Source organism: Oncorhynchus keta, chromosome 7 (assembly GCF_023373465.1).
Source record: "Oncorhynchus keta strain PuntledgeMale-10-30-2019 chromosome 7, Oket_V2, whole genome shotgun sequence".
Lineage (NCBI taxonomy): Eukaryota > Metazoa > Chordata > Actinopteri > Salmoniformes > Salmonidae > Oncorhynchus > Oncorhynchus keta.
The window spans coordinates 50,917,182-50,932,177 of record NC_068427.1 but is presented as its reverse complement, the minus strand read 5'-3'; the positions used below and the strand labels follow the sequence as shown (position 1 = coordinate 50,932,177).

Sequence of the window (14,996 nt, the reverse complement as noted above, 5' to 3'; positions counted from 1 at the left end):
ACCTACTATCCAACTACTAGCAAACTACTATCCACCTACTAGCCAACTACTAGCCACCTCCTAGCCACCTACTAGTCAACTACTAGCCAACTACTAGCCACCTCCTAGCCACCTACTAGTCAACTACTAGCCACCTACTAGTCAACTACTAGCCACCTACTAGCCAACTACTAGTCAACTACTGGCCAACTACTGGCTAAACACTGGCCAAGTACAGGTGAACTACAAGCCAACTAATGCCAACTACTGGCCAACTACTAACCAACTACCGGCCAACTACTGGCCAACTTCTAGCCACCTACTGGCCAACAACTACTAGCCAACTACTGGCCAACTACTTGCCAACTACTTGCCAACTCTGAGTCTCTACATAAGACTAATTTGAACCGGGTCGGTCATACATAGCAAACCATAACTCCCTTGTCTGAAGACAAAGGTTTTGTGTCTGGGAAAGAAACGGTGTAAAATGAGGGCTCTTTCTAAAGGTCTAAAGCTATTGTAGGCAGTCTACAGACGAAAATAGAGTGTTGAGTCCCAATGACAGCAGTAGTCAACAGGGTGGCTGAGAGAGGTGGTGGACCCACCTGGTTCCTGGAGAGGTTACTCTGAGCAATGTTGTGGGCTGACAGGATGCCTTGAGCCCAAACCGGTGTGGCCCTTTCCAACAGAGATGCTGGCTAGAGGTGGGAAAAGATGAAAAGATGAAGAGAGGGAGAGACAGAGAGAGAGAGAGAGAGAGTGACAGAACGAAAGCGAAAGAGAAATTAGAGAGCGAGAGAAATGAGAGAGAGAGCGAGAGAAAGGGACAGAGAGAGAGAGAGATGGAGAGAGAGAGAACGAAAGTGAAAGAGAAATGAGAGAGAGAGAGAGACAGAGAGAGAGCGAAAGAGAGAGAGAGAGAGAGAGAGAGAGAGAGAGAGAGAGAGAGAGGAGAGAGAGAGAGAGAGAGAGAGAGAGAGAGAGAGAGAGAGATATTTTCAACAGATTTACACGTATTTAGTTCAGTGTAAATGACTGGCATACAGAGACAACAGATTGATATTAATTGCAGAATTTACGCAGGATTAAAAGGGCTACATATCCAGTGCTGGGAGAGGAGGAGACTGTTACCTTGGTGATCTTGATACCCCCGTCCTTTCCTTTCTTCCCCTTATTGGTCGAAGAGTGGTTGTGTCTGGCGCTGTCGTAGTCCACAAGCTTCCTGTCGCGCTTTGCAATACGAGACTGAAGAAGAAGAAGAAGACGAGCACGCCTCATCACACACAAGTGATGAAAGCAGTTTGATGAAGGCAGCTGTACTCAAAGCTGTACTCAAAGCCAGTCCTCAGGAAGGGAGCACGACGATGAGGAAACTACCTTAAAGATGTCTTAAAACTGTCTTAGATATGATCATACCTTAATATCAGGGAACTGTCCAAGATACGTGTCCATAGATATCAAAGCATTATCAACCAGCTTCTGATGGAAGTCGGTCCACAGAACATCAGTGTCCTGCAACCCGAAACAAGGAAGTTGACATTCAATTACTGAATGGCAGCCTACCTCAAATGTGTATCGACCATTCAGCTCCTTAAATAACCCTGAAGCTACGACCTAATAGAAATTCCTAGTACTATCACTTCCACTGAGTGAGTAAAACACAAATTATTTATTTACCTCAAAGTTGTTTCTTCTCTAAGCCTTTATTTACACTAGAGAGAGAAGGATGTGGAGAACAGGGAAGGGACAAAATGAAGGACAAATAAAGCATGAATGAATGAATGAGCACAGATGATAGAAAGCATAGCAAAAGTATAGGTAGTTACTGAGAAGAACACAATGGATATGAACAGGAAGGAGGGAAACAGATGATGTCACAGAGGAGAGGGAGAGCCAAGGACATAAAGCTGCAGTTTGGGATATGGGAAGCTGTTCAACGGTCATTTCAATTAGCAGGGCTGCAGTTTGGGATATGGGAAGCTGTTCAACGGTCATTTCAATTAGCAGGGCTGCAGTTTTGTTATTTTTTTCGAATCCCAGAATGAGCTTTAAATGCAGCTAAAATAGTAATCTGTTGGTAAGATAGACCAGAACCAGAAGCATGCTATGAAAGTTATGGTCTGATGGCAAACGTTCCTACTCAACACATATGTACAGCTCCTACTTCTGTCAACATAATAGACATCGACGTCTTCGGCACCAGGGGAACAGCGGGTCAACTGCCTTGCTCAGGAGCAGAATGACAGATTTTTACCTTGTCAGCTCAGGGACTCGATCCAGCAACCTTTCAGTTACTGGCTCAATGCTCTAACCACTAGGCTACCTGCCGCGCCTGCAAACCCCCTGGAAGCAGATGGGGGGTGCCCGATCCCTCCATGCCCCACATAACAGAGCTTTGCTCTTGCCCCAGTTCACCTTAGCTGACGAAACTCCCTCGGACACCATATCCCATCGCTGACCATCACAGAAACATAATCTGCATACGTCGACACTGCTATGCCTGTCAACACCCTCCCTGCAGTCTCCTGCGTAGGAGGCCTAGAAAAGGCTTGATGGCTAGTGTATATAACTTCTCTGATAGAGGGCATCCTTGTCTAATGCCCCACATCACCCAGACTGGCCTGCTTGAGCCCCCCTCCCACCTTGACCGAACATGACACCCGAGCATACAACATCTTCACACAGGCCGAAAACCTTTCTCCCGAACCCAAACAGATACTCATGATCCACTCTATCAAAAGCTTTCTCTTGGTCTAGAGAGACCAGTCCAAAGTTCAGATTAGAAACTGGTACACAATATATCCGGTCCTTGTGTACTATAGAGTACAAATGGGAGTTTAGTCAAGGACCTTCGCAAATATATTGTAGTCCACACAGAGCAATGTCACAGGCCTCCAGTTCTTAAGTTTATACAAGTCTCCTACCCCAACGCACTCAACGCACTAATGCAACACGCAAAAGAAGTCCAGTCAAATTATTACCATTTTGAAACTCCACTTGGAGTCCATCGACCCCCGGTGCACGACCGGTAGACAATAGCAGTTATTAATTCAGACCCATAACCATTCAGACCGATAACCATTCAGATGGTGGTAGACTATAGGAGTTATTAATTCAGACCCATAACCATTCAGATGGTGGTAGACTATAGGAGTTATTAATTCAGACCCATAACCATTCAGACCCATAACCATTCAGATGGTGGTAGACTATAGCAGTTATTAATTCAGACCCATAACCATTCAGATGGTGGTAGACTATAGCAGTTATTAATTCAGACCCATAACCATTCAGATGGTGGTAGACTATAGACAGTTATTACCATTCAGACCCATAACCATTCAGACCCATAACCATTCAGATGGTGGTAGACTATAGCAGTTATTAATTCAGACCCATAACCATTCAGACCCATAACCATGATGGTGGTAGACTATAGCAGTTATTAATTCAGACCCATAACCATTCAGATGGTGGTAGACTATAGCAGTTATTAATTCAGACCCATAACCATTCAGATGGTGGTAGACTATAGCATTATTAATTCAGACCCATAACCATTCAGATGGTGGTAGACTATAACAGTTATTAATTCAGACCCATTCAGATGGTGGTAGACTATAGCATTCAGATGATGGTGGTAGACTATAGCAGTTATTAATTCAGACCCATAACCATTCAGACCCATAACCATTCAGATGGTAGACTATAACAGTTATTAATTCAGACCCATAACCATTCAGATGGTGGTAGACTATAGCATTATTAATTCAGACCCATAACCATTCAGATGGTGGTAGACTATAACAGTTATTAATTCAGACCCATAACCATTCAGATGGTGGTAGACTATAGCAGTTATTAATTCAGACCCATAACCATTCAGATGGTGGTAGACTATAACAGTTATTAATTCAGACCCATAACCATTCAGATGGTGGTAGACTATAGCAGTTATTAATTCAGACCATAACCATTCAGATGGTGGTAGACTATAACATTATTAATTCAGACCCATAACCATCAGACCCATAACCATTCAGATGGTGGTAGACTATAGCAGTTATTAATTCAGACCATAACCATTCAGATGGTGGTAGACTATAGCAGTTATTAATTCAGACCCATAACCATTCAGATGGTGGTAGACTATAGCATTATTAATTCAGACCCATAACCATTCAGATGGTGGTAGACTATAGCAGTTATTAATTCAGACCCATAACCATTCAGGTGGTGGTACCATTCAGACCTATTACCATTCAGACCCATAACCATTCAGACCCATTCAGATGGTGGTAGACTATAGCAGTTATTAATTCAGACCCATAACCATTCAGATGGTGGTAGACTATAGCAGTTATTAATTCAGACCCATAACCATTCAGATGGTGGTAGACTATAGCAGTTATTAATTCAGAACCATAACCATTCAGATGATGGTGGTAGACTATAGCAGTTATTAATTCAGACCCATAACCATTCAGATGGTGGTAGACTATAATTCAGACACAGATGGTGGTTATTAACCATTCAGATGGTGGTAGACTACATTATTACAGACCCATTTCAGATGGTGGTAGACTATAGCAGTTATTAATTCAGACCCATAACCATTCAGATGGTGGTAGACTATCAGATTAATTCAGACACATAACCATTCAGATGGTGGTAGACTATAACAGTTATTAATTCAGACCCATAACCATTCAGATGGTGGTAGACTATAGCAGTTATTAATTCAGACCCATAACCATTCAGATGGTGGTAGACTATAGCAGTTATTAATTCAGACCCATAACCATTCAGATGGTGGTAGACTATAGCAGTTATTAATTCAGACCCATAACCATTCAGACCCATAACCATTCAATCTTCTTGAAGAGAAGTGAAAGCCTTCTGCATCTAATTCTTGTCCTATGTTATTCAAGCATGTCATTAGAACGTTAAAGATAAGGACAATAAAACTCATTTAATTTAACTCGTGAAAGCGAGGAAGGAAGGAATGAAGCAATAGAGAGAGAAAGAGGAGGTAGGCTACTGACATTAGGGTAGATATTACAAAAGATATGCAACAGATTTCAAAAATTGTTATTACATTTGCTAGCCTACACTTGTAACTGTGTAGGATGCATGTGCTGCAACCTAATCACACGTTCTCTCCCTGCTTCATCCCGGTTTGAATGATGTGTGTAATTCCAGTCCATATAACACGGTATAATATAATACAGTACAGTAATACAGTTCACCCATAAAAAGATTAGCCTACTGATTTACCCAAGAGAGCGTAGCTACATTATGTTTTTCTGTCGTGCATAATGTGCACTAGTCTACATCATATATTTATTGGATAACAGCACAATGACAAAAAAACATTTTTTTTTTTGTTGTTGTTGCTTAGGTTCATTAGAATGTTCACGCAGATCAAAGCTCTGATCAAATGCAGACATATTCATATGCTTTAGAGTGGTTTTGAATGCTTTAGAGTGGTTTTGAATGGTTTAGAATCCTTTAGAATGATTTAGAATGCTTTAGAATCCTTTAGAATGCTTTAGAATGCTTTAGAATCCTTTAGAATGCTTTAGAATGCTTTAGAATCCTTTAGAATGCTTTAGAATGCTTTTGAATGACACTTCCGATTTTAGCGGGAAATACTGGGTTATCTAGTAGGAAAGTGATTTATTCTCGGGATGGAACATTTGTAAAATAACGGGAAAATATTCAACCCTAGTGTGTGTGGGGGAGGAAGAGAGAGTTGGAGAGAGAGCACAGTCAGGGAGCGAGAGAGAGTGACTGAGGGCTGAGAGACTGCAGGGGCTGAAGAAGAGAGAGAAAGGATAGAAGGATGGGTCAGTGAATTAAATGAATGTGACTTTAGTTGTGATAACTAAAGATGCCCTCTGACCTCAACGATAGAGTCCAAGTCATCTTTGCCGTACCACTCCGGCTCGTACATGTCAGACAGACACTCCTGAAGGTTCTTGGAGGATTCGTGCATTGCTGTAGACAGACAGAGAGACAGACATACATACATACAGACAGACAGACGGACGGACGGACAGACAGACAGACAGACAGACAGACAGACAGACAGACAGACAGACAGAGACAGACATACAGACAGACAGACAGACAGACAGACAGACAGACAGACAGACAGACAGACAGACAGACAGACAGACAGACAGACAGACAGACAGACAGACAGACAGACAGACAGACAGACAGACAGACAGACAGACAGACAGACAGACAGACAGACAGACAGACAGACAGACAGACAGACAGAGACAGAGACAGACAGACAGACAGACAGACAGACAGACAGACAGATAGACAGAGAGACAGACAGACAGAGAGACAGAGAGACAGACAGACAGACAGACAGACAGACAGAGAGACAGACACAGACAGACAGACAGACAGACAGAGAGACAGACACAGTCAGACAGACAGACAGACAGACAGACAGACAGACAGACAGACAGACAGACACAGACAGACAGACAGACAGACAGACAGACAGAGAGACAGACACAGACAGACAGACAGACAGACAGACAGACAGACAGACAGACAGACAGACAGACAGACAGACAGACAGAGAGACAGACACAGACAGACAGACAGACAGACAGACAGACAGACAGAGAGACAGAGAGACAGACACAGACAGACAGAAGGGCATCAGATACATACATACATACAGTTTAGTCATTTCATCCAACCTGCGTGTTTTGATCCGTGTCTGGACAAAATCAACTATGCGCTCACACGGGTGCACGTACGTGCCCCGGAGTAGTCGGCGTGTTAGAGTCTCGATGAAATTATAATCTTACTTTGTACTGCAGCCAGGTAGGCTCTAAGGTCTTTTTGCAGTTTGGATCCCTCGGTCTGAGAAGAAAACATAACATAAAACATGTCATTGTACACAGATCTTTGTTGGAGGAGTCAGATCATGTTTTAAAAGACTAATATTGTTTGTTGTGACTCTTACATATTGTTTGTTGAAGTTGATCACTCCTTCCTCAAATGCAACATCTCTGGTCTCATCTGCTTTACCCAACTTCTGCATTACCTGGAAAAAAAGACATGGAACAAATCAAATCAAATCCAAATCAAATCAAATTTATTTATATAGCCCTTCGTACATCAGCTGATATCTCAAAGTGCTGTACAGAAACCCAGCCTAAAACCCCAAACAGCAAGCAATGCAGGTGTAGAAGCAAAACATACCTTTACCTTTAACATTCATCTTTATCCTGGCCATTTATACAGGACAGGGACATATGTAAAACAATCCTTGTCTCATTTATACAGGAGATATACAGGTACGCCCTACAGACTTGGCCTCGCTCCTCATGTATCAGACACCTAGCAGAGGGGGGCAGCAGGGTAGCCTAGTGACAAATCTGTCATTCTGCCCCTGAACAGGCTGTTCCTGGGCCGTCATTGAAAATAAGAATTTGTTCTTAACTGACTTGCCTAGTTAAATAAAGGTAAAATAAAAGAGCTGGTGGTCAAAAACAACTGTTTTATGAGTAGAAGTGCCGTTTTCCTTCAAATTAAAGGAACTGTTATGGGGAGAACGATGGCCCCCGATTATGACAATCTTTACATGGAACTCTTACAAACATGATCGCATTCTCAACCCTGAGAAAAATACCTTTCTATCCAAGATCAAACTATATCAACGTTATATAGATGATATACAGTATCGGCATTAACCTGATGTTCAGTGAAAATCTTTAAAAAGTGGAATGGTAATTTTCGTTTCACCGTGGACTTTGATTACTCTAGCGTCAGCTTCCTTGACATTCAGATCACCAAAGAAAAGGACACGATCGTCACCGATCTATACAGGAAGCCCACAGATCGAAAGACGCTTCTAAGAAGTGATAGTTTCCACCCCATTCCTCTAAAGAAAAGCCTTCCGATCAGTCAGTTTAAACGTGTCTGTCGAATCTGTAGTGCTGCTTTCTCCCAACAAAGTACATTTCTGATGAACAGATTTCGGGATAGAGAGTGCCTACAATCAGCTGGGGAACGCGTCATGGACACGAGCCAATTGGATAGCTTGAAATCCTCAGTACGCAAAAAGACTGACCCGAGGATACAATGTTTTGTGGAATATTCTCCTCTGGGAAATGCCATGCAAGATACAATCAAAAAACATTGGCACATTATTAGTTCAGACCCCAGATGATTTAGTTCAGACCCCAGATGATTCAGTTCAGACCCCAGATTATTCAGTTCAGAACCCAGATGATTCAGTTCAGACCCCAGATGATTCAGTTCAGACCCCAGATGATTCAGTTCAGACCCCAGATGATTCAGTTCAGACCCCAGATAATTCAGTTCAGACCCCAGATGATTCAGTTCAGACCCCAGATGATTCAGTTCAAACCCCAGATGATTCAGTTCAGACCCCAGATGATTCAGTTCAGACCCCAGATGATTCAGTTTAAGACCCCAGATTATTCAGTTCAGACCCCAGATAATTCAGTTCAGACCCCAGATGATTCAGTTCAGACCCCAGATGATTCAGTTCAAAGCCCAGATGATTCAGTTCAGACCCCAGATGATTCAGTTCAGACCCCAGATGATTCAGTTTAAGACCCCAGATTATTCAGTTCAGAGCCCAGATGATTCAGTTCAGACCTCAGATGATTCAGTTCAGACCCCAGATTATTCAGTTCAGACCCCAGATGATTCAGTTCAGACCCCAGATGATTCAGTTCAGACCCCAGATGATTCAGTTCAGACCCCAGATGATTCAGTTCAGACCCCAGATGATTCAGTTCAGACCGCAGATGATTCAGTTCAGACCCCAGATGATTCAGTTCAAACCCCAGATTAAAAAAGACAGTCTCAGAGTAGATCATTTACAGTATAATAGATAACTATGCGTTGTTGAAAGGAACCATTTTTTCCCGGGGAAACAAATAGCTACTTTGGAGTTGACTACAACTATTTGAGTAGAGATTAGAGGTCGACCAATTAATGGGAATGGCCGATTAATTAGGGCCGATTAATTAGGGCCGATTAATTAGGGCCGATTAATTAGGGCTGATTAATTAGGGCCGATTAATTAGGGCCGATTAATTAGGGCCGATTAATTAGGGCCGATTAATTAGGGCCGATTTCAAGTTTTCATAACAATAGGAAATCGTTATTTTTGGGCGCCGATTTGCCGATTTAAAAAAATGACAAAAAATAAATGTATACCTTTATTTGATCTTTATTTAACTCGGCAAGTCAGTTAAGAACACATTCTTATTTTCAATGACGGCCTAGTAAAAGTAAAACAAATGAACTAATAATATTTCCTACAGAGAAGTATAAATAAGTTGTGACGCTCAACTACTGTATGGCTCTTTCAACATGCCACTGAAAAGGTTGAAAGCTGCAATAGATTTTTATGGTACCTGAAAATATTGCAGAATAATTCAAAGTCATTCGCAAACATTGCAAACAGCAAGTTGGATGCTAAAAACAGCAAATTATCCATTGTTAAAAAAAATATATATTTTTAAAAATCAACACTGAAAGTGTTGAGTCTGTGGACACATATAGACACTGGAACAGTGTTCTACCAACAAACTGCTTAGTGTAAAGCCTTATTCAAATATTTCCCAGAAGGCTTTTCCGTTTTTAGTAAAAATTGTAGTTACCCCCCCATGACTGTACTTGTTTAGTGACATGGTTGTTTCATTCATCTGTTTTTGGTCCGCACAATAACATACGTATTTCATAAGGCATTATTCTGAGGGCCCAGTTTTACCCCAATATAGGGGCCTGAAACTCATACACATTACTTTGCATCAAAACCATGCCTAACATTATCATATTTCCCAGCATGCTCTATTGCCGGTTTATTTTTTCAATATCTATGTTTGTGACTGTACAGTTATTACATTTATTGATTAACCTTATGCTACACAAAGATAATAACATAACATTTTATAAAACTAATACAATCAGTTAGTTATATTTTTTGGCACCCCTTACTGAAATGTTTGTTCCAGTTTAAATACGTTAGCATATATATAATCCACCCAATGTATGTAGTAACTCCCTTATTATGTAATTATAAAGCACTTTCCTAAGTCCTAAGTAACAACAATGTTGATTTGTAATATAATCACAATGTTACATGTATAAAAACTGGATGTCAAGTGTTACCGTGTAACCTTACGTCACTCACTATTAACATATATTTTTTGTCGTGTCATTTTTAAACTCAAAAGTGTTTCTCCTGTATTTAAATCTACCTATAGGCTAGATTCATATCAAAGAGCCCTCCCAACCATGTGCTAATGATCTTATTTATAGACTAATTCAACTAACTGTTGTAGTTTGTTGGTTTTTCATGACGTATTTGGCAGCCATCAAATAAAAAAAAATGTTTAAAAAAATAATAATAATAATAACTTGCATATTTTTTACCTTTATTTAACCAGGCAAGTCAGTTAAGAACATATTCTTATTTTCAATGACGGCCTGGGAACACTGGGTTAACTGCCTGTTCAGGGGCAGAACGACAGATTTGTACCTTGTCAGCTCGGGGGTTTGAACTCGCAACCTTCCCGTTACTAGTCCAACGCTCTAACCACTAGGCTACGCTGTATACTGTATTCTAATACCTCTTAAACATTTTTCTTCAACTTTGACATTACAGAGTATTTTGGATAGATCGTTGACAAAAAAAAAAAAGACAATTAAATCCAGTTGAATGCCACTTCGTAACACAAAAAAATGTTTTTAAAAACGTGTGAAAAAAAAAGGAGTGTGAATAGTTTCTGAAGGAACTGTACATGTTGTCCATCCCCCACCTCCCATCTAGTCATTCCCTCCCTCTGTTGTCCAATAGGGATACAAGGCCACTAATACCATCAGGTCATATACCATTTGAATTACAGCTAAATTAGACTTTTTATTACATTTTAAATTAACTACTGTATATCAAATCTAACCGGAAACGGAATCCTTTTAGGTTATGGGTGCTGCATGGAATGTAATCGACAATTTTGTTATTGAATAGTCACTGCACTATAGCAGGCCAGATCAGTGAATTCATTTAATTTGCAGAACATAAAATTGGTTTAGCTTATGCAATTACTTATATCGCTCAATTTCTACATGCATATCTATATGTTGGCGGCCGATAGGTATACTGTTAAAAGGGATGAGTGGAATGAAATAACGGATGAATTAAGGACATATCCTGACGACCGTAGGCCTACTAGGTTTTTAAAGGTTGACGGTCATGATGATGCGTCATTGAGTCCTCTCCGGTGATGTCATTTGGATGGAACCAGATATAACGGAAAATAACGCATTTATGTTATTCAATATCTTACCTTCTCTTGGGCCCGTGTTAATTTTTTCTGCACGTTACTGGCAAGTTTCCCCGCAGTAACCCCCTTCCCCATCCCCATCTCTGCCATCTTGTCTTGCGATAAGCTCTCGATTCAATATAAGAAAAATAACGACTCTCTACCGAGGAAGAAGCGACATCAACGTCGACGGAAAAAGTAGTCACCACTCGTGATAGTAGACCTTTGTAACGGTAACGTTTCGGGAACGGGTGTCTGTGTGTGGCGAACGGACCCAGCGAATGGTTTTCCAGTTTCCAGCTATGCGTAGGGTGGCCTACCGTTAGGTCCGTCAGATGGTAATAATAACCGATGCAGAAGGGTTACTCCTTAAAGCGACAAGCTCACGGAGCCCACTGCTCCATCCAGTATTTACTACTGCAATTTGTCCTTTATGCACTTGGTGGCGACATTGCTTTGCTCAGCTCACCAAATACAATTTAAAGTCGAGCTTTTGGACTAATGTCTCGGCTTATCTTTTTACTGTGTGAGGAAGTCCTGTAAAATCAGTACGGAAACACTACCAGACCAAAACAATAGGCTAGATACAGACAAAGGCCGAGGTTAGTGTCACTGCATCATACCTACGCACTGTAACTTATTCTGTGGGAACGCAGCCGGTATAGCGCTGTCCATGGTGCTGAATTACTTTTAGTCTACAACTTTGGTACCTGTGGTGGTGCTGAATGGACAGCATAGTTATGTGTGTGACAGTTGTGGACCAACGACAAAAACACAAGGTAAGGGTTTGGCCTATATTTGTCTTCAAATATGCTCTATACACACTATATATACTATGCACACTATATATACTATGCACACTATATATACTATGCACACTATACACACTATATATACCATACAAACTATATATACTATGCACACTATATATACTATACACACTATACACACTATATATACCATAAAAACTATATATACTATGCACACTATATATACTATACACACTATACACACTATACACACACTATATATACTATACACACTATATATACTGTGCACACTATATATACTATACACACTATATATACTATGCACACTATATATACTATATATACCATACAAACTATATATACTATACACACTATATATACTATGCACACTATATATACTATATATACCATACAAACTATATATACTATGCACACTATATATACTATACACACTATATATACTATGCACACTATATATACCATACAAACTATATATACTATACACACTATATATACCATACAAACTATATATACTATACACACTATATATACTATGCACACTATATATACTATGCACACTATATATACTATACACACTATACACACTATATATACCATACAAACTATATATACTATGCACACTATATATACTATACACACTATACACACTATATATACCATACAAACTATATATACTATGCACACTATATATACTATGCACACTATACACACTATATATACCATACAAACTATATATACTATGCACACTATATATACTATACACACTATATATACCATACAAACTATATATACTATGCACACTATATATACTATACACACTATACACACTATATATACCATACAAACTATATATACTATGCACACTATATATACTATACACACTATACACACTATACACACTATACACACACTATATATACTATACACACTATATATACTATGCACACTATATATACTATACACACTATATATACTATGCACACTATATATACTATATATACCATACAAACTATATATACTATGCACACTATATATACTATACACACTATATATACTATGCACACTATATATACTATGCACACTATATATACTATACACACTATACACACTATATATACCATACAAACTATATATACTATACACACTATATATACTATACACACTATACACACTATATATACCATACAAACTATATATACTATGCACACTGTCACGTTCTGACCTTTATTTCCTGTGTTTTGTATTTAGTTAGTATGGTCAGGGCGTGAGTTGGGTGGGCAGTCTATGTTTGTTTTTTCTATGTTTTGGTTATTTCTATGTTTCGGCCTAGTATGGTTCTCAATCAGAGGCAGGTGTCATTAGTTGTCTCTGATTGAGAATCATACTTAGGTGGCCTGGGTTTCACTGTGTGTTGGTGGGTGATTGTTCCTGTCTCTGTGTGTGCACCAGATAGGACTGTTTTTGATTTTTCACATTTCTTGTTTTTGTTAGTTTGTTCATGTGTACCTTAAAGCATTAAAAAGTACCATGGACAATTACCACGCCGCGTATTGGTCCTCTGATCCGTTTCGCCTCTCTTCTTCGGAAGAAGAGGAGGAAATTCATTACAGAATCACCCACCAAAATCGGACCAAGCGGCGTGGTAAAGGACAGCGACGACAGCAGCAGCAGCAGCAACAACAGCGGCCAGCATCACAGGAGGAATGGACATGGGAGGATGTATTGACGGCAAGGGTTGCTACACCTGGGAGGAGATCCTGGCGGGAAAGGATCGCCTTCCATGGGAACAGGTGGAGGCAGCTAGGAGAGCAGAGGCAGCTAGAGAGGAGCTGGCAATGTGAGGAGCCAGCACGGCAGTGCGACAGGTACGAGGGGCAGCCCCAAATTTTTTTTTTTGGGGGCACACGAGGTGTGGTACTAAGCCAGGTAGCAGACCTGAGCTCACTCCTCGTGCTTATGATAAGCAGCGCATTACTGGTCAGGCACCGTGTTATGCGGTTGAGCACACGGTGTCGCCAGTGCGTGTCCATAGCCCGGTGCGCTATAGGGCAGCCCCCTAAAGTGCCATGCGAGTGTGGGCATTGAGCCAGGGCGTATGGTGCCTGCTCAGCGGGTCTGGTCGCCGGTACGCAGTCTTGGTCCAGGTATCCTGCGCCGGCTCTGCGTGCTGTGTCTCCGGGCGCTGGGAGGGTGCAGTACGTCCTCTGCCTGTGCTCCGCCTCGTACCGGGCAACTGTGGGAGTGGAGCCTAGGGGAGAGGTGCTGTAGTAAGCACTAGATCTCCCGTGCTTACCCACAGCCCGGTTCAACCTGTGCCTGCACTCTGGAGGGTCCGGGCTCGAGTAGTTGTCCAGCCTGGGGAAGTGGTGCCAAGGTTGCGCACCAGAGCTCCAGTGCTCCCCACAGCCCGGTCTTTCAGGCTCCTCCTAACACCAAGCCTCCTGAAAGTCTCCCCAGCCTGGTGGTTCCTGTGGCAGCCCCACGCACCAGGCTGTCTCTCAGTCTCCTTCCTGCAGGTGCTCCCGCCTGTCCGGCGCCGCTGCCGGAGCGCCCCACCTGTCCGGCGCCGCTGCCGGGAGAGTCCCGCCTGTCCGGCGCCGCTAGCCTCCCGCCTGTCCGGCGCCGCTGCCGGAGCCTCCCGCCTGTCCGGCGCCACTGCCGGAGCCTCCCGCCTGTCCGGCGCCGCTGCCGGAGCCTCCCGCCTGTCCGGCGCCGCTGCCGGAGCCTCCCGCCTGTCCGGCGCCACTGCCGGAGCCTCCCGCCTGTCCGGCGCCGCTGCCGGAGCCTCCCGCCTGTCCGGCGCCGCTGCCGGAGCCTCCGCCTGTCCGGGCGCCGCTGCCAGAGCGTCCCGCCTGTCCGGCGCCGCTGCCGGAGCGCCCCGCCTGTC

General features: G+C 42.1%; 1 protein-coding gene across 3 annotated transcripts in view; it reads right to left on the bottom strand.

Annotated features, from left to right (window-relative positions):
- LOC118377119 (myc box-dependent-interacting protein 1) overlaps positions 1 to 11,698 on the bottom strand; it is a 160,236-nt gene extending 148,538 nt beyond the window's left edge. For 2 of the 3 annotated variants that reach the window (XR_008140303.1, XM_052523154.1), the window contains exons 1-7: positions 11,343 to 11,698; positions 6,977 to 7,057; positions 6,819 to 6,873; positions 5,885 to 5,979; positions 1,396 to 1,491; positions 1,111 to 1,224; positions 585 to 677 (exon numbers count right to left, since the gene is read on the bottom strand). Coding sequence is in view for 2 of the 3 variants with exons in the window: in XM_052523154.1 (XP_052379114.1) it covers positions 585 to 677; positions 1,111 to 1,224; positions 1,396 to 1,491; positions 5,885 to 5,979; positions 6,819 to 6,873; positions 6,977 to 7,057; positions 11,343 to 11,429 (621 nt within the window). In the remaining variant the exon portion in view is untranslated. The remainder of the gene's footprint in view (positions 1 to 584; positions 678 to 1,110; positions 1,225 to 1,395; positions 1,492 to 5,884; positions 5,980 to 6,818; positions 6,874 to 6,976; positions 7,058 to 11,342) is intronic. The other variant, XM_052523155.1, reaches the window with a different exon arrangement.
- Between the last annotated feature and the right edge of the window lie 3,298 nt (positions 11,699 to 14,996).